Genomic DNA, 4,436 nt, shown 5'->3' on the forward strand with positions numbered 1-4,436 from the left:
ACTCTCTGTTTATCTTTATGTAAATGATGCTTTTTACATAGAAAAGTGTGTTGTTTGAGATGAAAATAATACAGTAATAATACGAGTAATATGTGAGAAAAGGAAAGGCAGAAAGATTTGCCTTAAAAGCTGACAACAGAACATCATCTGCACATTTTCTCTCTCTGTCTCCTCTGTGAGATTTCTGCTCGGCTGTGATGCGTTCACTGATCCTCGTAAAAAAATCTGCGCACGCTTACACATTGCCCAGTCTCTAATATTAGTATGAACAATATATAATGTGACGACCTATTGAGCACTTTTCTGGTCTTGACAACCACTCAAAGCTGCTTTACGCGACAGTGTGACATCAGTCATGACCCTAATATTAACCTCGAAGCACCCATCGCATCCCTCCTCCCCTCTGCAGGTGCACCAGGAGAGCCAGCGTCAGACCCAGGTGCCCACAGAGAGCGAGCCCATGACCGCGGACGCTCCCACGAGAGGAAGCACCACCACTCGTCGGCCGACAAGCAGCGCTACTACTCCTGCGACCGCTTCTGCAGCCAGGAGCACTGCCACAGCAAATCTGCCACTGCCAGCTGTGCCACCTCCCCCAGTGAGGGGCAGGAAACCGGCAACAAGCAGGTGGGAGAGCCGAGGAGGGAGGAGCAGAGGAGGGAGGAGCAGAGGAGGGAGGAGCAGGGCTCCGATCACTGTCTGATTTCTGCTACTGTGTGATTGTGATCGAAACAGAAAAGTGCACTCGAAATGATGTAATTGTGATCATAGTGATTTAAAACAGGGTTTCTCAGTCCTGGTCCCAGGGACCCACCGTCCTGAATGTTTTAGACGTTTCCCTGCTCCAACGCGTTAAAGCTTGGGCTGTCAGAGTTACGTGAATCACGAAGGTTATTTCTGTATCATGGTGTATAGTACGTGACACACCGTGTTGTACACACAGTGCAGCTGATGATTGTGGTGTGAGTTACTCGACAGCAACAGAACTGCAGGTAAATCTCTTAGACAGGAAGTGAATTAAATACGTGGAGCTCCAGCTGCTGAGCGACGGTGAGAAACAAGATGTGGTGTATTTCTCTGCTGATGCTGCTGTATCCTCTGTCTGCCTGCGGTGCAGCCTCTCATGGCCTTTTCACTTCTTTTCCCACTTTCTCTTTTCATCATTCTCTATCCATTATGTCTGTCTGACTTTCCTCTGACTGTCTGTCATCCTGTCGTCTCTCTGTCCCTCATTTGTCATTTTGTTGCATCTCATCCCACATTTTTGGTGTCCTTTCCTTTCCTTACCTTTCCTTTCCTCCCTCTGGCGACCTTGTCCCCGCCTCCTTCCCTTTGACCTTTCCCCGTCTCACATGTTTTGCACATCGTTTCAAATTGCTTGTCCAATTTTCATCTAGGGCAGTGGTTGGGTTAAAGGCAGCCCAGTGGCACTGAGTTCCAGCTCGAGCACGCCGAGCCGCGGACGTCGGCAGCTCCCCCAGACCCCCCTCACCCCTCGGCCAGGGGTGGCCTACAAGACTGCCAATTCTTCCCCCGTGCACTTTGTGTCCAGCAGGGCCTCTCTGAGTCCTGGCCGGCTGAGCCGCGGCCTGTCGGAGCACAACGCCCTCCGACACAGCGGCTCTCATCACATCCCCTGCCCCGTCGCTCGCATCAACTCTGAGCCCTTCCTGGGCCGGGGCCCCGGCGAGGCCCTGGGCGGCCCCTACGGCAGCCTCCGGGACCAGCTGGACGTCTTCCAGGACGTGGCGTCGCTGTCGCCCAGCCCCTGTGCCGGACGCTCATCTTGGACCGCACTGCCTCGCGTGATGGGAGCCCTGCCTCCGGCTCCGCAGCAGAACCTTGGGGTGCCCAATGGGTACCACTTCAGCTTCGGGGGCAACACCAGCCCAGGCTCTGGCGTCAGGGCATCCAGGTATTACCAGGAGTCAGAGGAGGACGAATGGCTTTAAACCAACCTTTTTGATGCGTTTTTGAAGAACTGTGATGAGTTTTATCATCTTCTTTGAAGGCTTTAGTTTACATTGTCACTGTGTGTGTGTGTGTGTGTGTGTGTTTAATGCTGTATTTGAAACATGGAGAGCTAAGGTTAGGGAGAAAACTTGAATGTGAACGGGATCATGAAGCAGAGCAGGACATCAGACTCTGCCGTGATCCTTTATCTGCTCTGACGTGAGTGTTTTGTTGACGCCTCCATGTAGACCCACAAACAGGCTGACGATGAGTCCCAAGTGGGTTGGCCCCACCTGTGTTTGCCACACTTAGTACCCTTTCCAGGCTTCCTTGGTACTAAGTGTGGTATTTGTGTCCGATCCTCATAATTTATTCACCTTTTCTTCTCACATTATTCACAGTTTTGTGCTGCGTTTATGTGCAAAGACCGTTGGAATGATCCACAACAGTGAAGCATCAGTAAAGGTACATGAATTAACATTACTTAATGCTGTTGTAAGCATTCACTCACAGTTAATTAATGTTCTAATGAACCATTTCTTAATGTTATCCAGGTAAATGACGTCATTAGTGCATGTTTTCTGCAAGGTTCTGTAAAAGTGCTTTAGTTTTTGTTTCCCTTCACTTATCAATCCAGATTAAATCCATATTTCATCTCCTCGAGGTTGAGATGAGACACGACGACCCTGAGCCACCGAGTAGCATTTACTAATGTTAATGAATGTTAATGAACAGGAGACTTTGTTGACGTGCGAGCTCAGCGTTGACGAACCTTTGCACAGACTCACCTGCTAACATGAGAGCATGAGCTGTAATCTCAAGTAACCTGGGATTACAAACTCACACATTCACCCTTTGCATCGCATTATAAAAGAGGGAAATATATGCAAAAAAAAAAAAGATGTCATTTTACATTTGCTTCCCTCGCTTTGTTTTTTGCTACCATTACATTCGACAGTGAGTGTGTTTGAGTCGCTATGGCGACGTCGACAGAAACCCATGACTCAGCAGGTCAAGGAAACGGGTCAGAGGTCAGAGAGCCGTTGAGTGGAGTTTCTGGTCAAACCTCAAAGACATAACGACACTGTGGTGTTCTTCAGTTCTCTGATTATGTCTAATCGTGACTGACCCGTTTATTTTCTTTGTTTCTGTTTTTTTGTATGACATGGGGGCGGGGACTATGGCGTGTGTGTGTGAACTGCTTCTGGTTTGCCATGGTTTCAGGTCTAATGTTTCGTACGTACGGACTTCTTTGCGACGTTTTAAGACAAAGTGCCTAAAATCTCCTTTTAGATAATACTGTAGAGAAACGAGTGGAAAAAAAGATAAAAAAGATGCAACGTCAGATGTTTTCTAACGCGTCCTCACTTGAGTAGCGGTTTGGTTCATGCTGTATGTAGCGCTGCAGGAAACCAGAGCGACGCTAACCGACACTTCAGCACGCTTTAAAAAAAGAAGAAGAAGAAAGTGGATTCTTTTTTTTTCTGGTTTTTGATAAAAAACCGTGTGTAGGCGGAGCCTGATGTGGGAAACTGCATCCATATATATGTATCTATACAACGACACGTGCATGTTTAGATGGTAGCGCTGCTCACTCACCGACTGTTTTTCACATGTTTTCTGGAAATGATGTCACAGTGGGACCTCCTGTCATATTTAACCTGCTCAGATCTAATCTAATGGTGGAAGTCCTCATGGAGACCAAACCCTGGTCCTAATGAGGCAGAAGCTCATTTCTGAGGAACTGGTTAAGTTTAGGGCTAAGATTTAAAGGTTAAAGGTTAAGGCTCTGTTTACGCTGTCCCAATGAATGCAAGTCATGGCAGAGTCCTTAAGTGTGTGAGTGTGTATTGAAATGAACATTGATATGCATCAGATATTTTATTTTGTATTTCTGGATCCAGATTTTAGTTTCATGGTCCTTTTCCTTTCTAAAACAACTGTGACGTGTGTATTTCAGCAGTTTGACAGCAGGAAATGTTACAACAAGCAACTTGATTGACATTAAGCGTCGGGATGAAAAAAAAACCAAAATGATTCTAGAGTTCAAAAGGTTGCTAATGTTCCATCCACAGCTTTAGCTGTGTCCCGTCCTGCACCTCACGATGGGATGTTTATTATCTGAAGACAAACCCTTGAAGATGCAGCATCTCTTCTTTGAGATGTAAACAGATCTGCAGCCTAGCAACCACACTCCCTCTGACACATAACAACAATGTGGAATTACAACACCGAGTCTGATTTGTGACGACGTTCAGGAGAAACCTCTGCTTCCACTCTCACGCTGTCAGATGTGTTAGAAACACACGTTCACACCATCCGTCATGTCTGAAAACGCTCTGCTCTGACGTACAAGGGCTGAAATCACTCACAAACCGTCGTTATATGCAACTTCTCCTAGAACGCGCGCACACACACACACACACACACACACACGGACGTCACATTGATCCACTGCTGCTCATTCAGTCTGAGATCTGTGG

At 47.2% G+C, this 4,436-nt stretch overlaps 1 protein-coding gene across 1 annotated transcript; it reads left to right on the forward strand.

Annotated features, from left to right (window-relative positions):
* Positions 1-409: 409 nt before the first annotated feature.
* On the forward strand, positions 410-2,826 carry LOC122762357 (voltage-dependent N-type calcium channel subunit alpha-1B-like; the record flags this gene model as incomplete). The annotated part of the gene is made up of 2 exons (XM_044017549.1): positions 410-627; positions 1,398-2,826. Coding segments are annotated over 2 exons (773 nt in total), but the record flags the coding sequence as incomplete, so codon positions are not given.
* Between the last annotated feature and the right edge of the window lie 1,610 nt (positions 2,827-4,436).

The sequence above is a fragment of the Solea senegalensis genome, unplaced genomic scaffold (assembly GCF_019176455.1).
Source record: "Solea senegalensis isolate Sse05_10M unplaced genomic scaffold, IFAPA_SoseM_1 scf7180000015583, whole genome shotgun sequence".
Classification (NCBI taxonomy): Eukaryota; Metazoa; Chordata; class Actinopteri; order Pleuronectiformes; family Soleidae; genus Solea; species Solea senegalensis.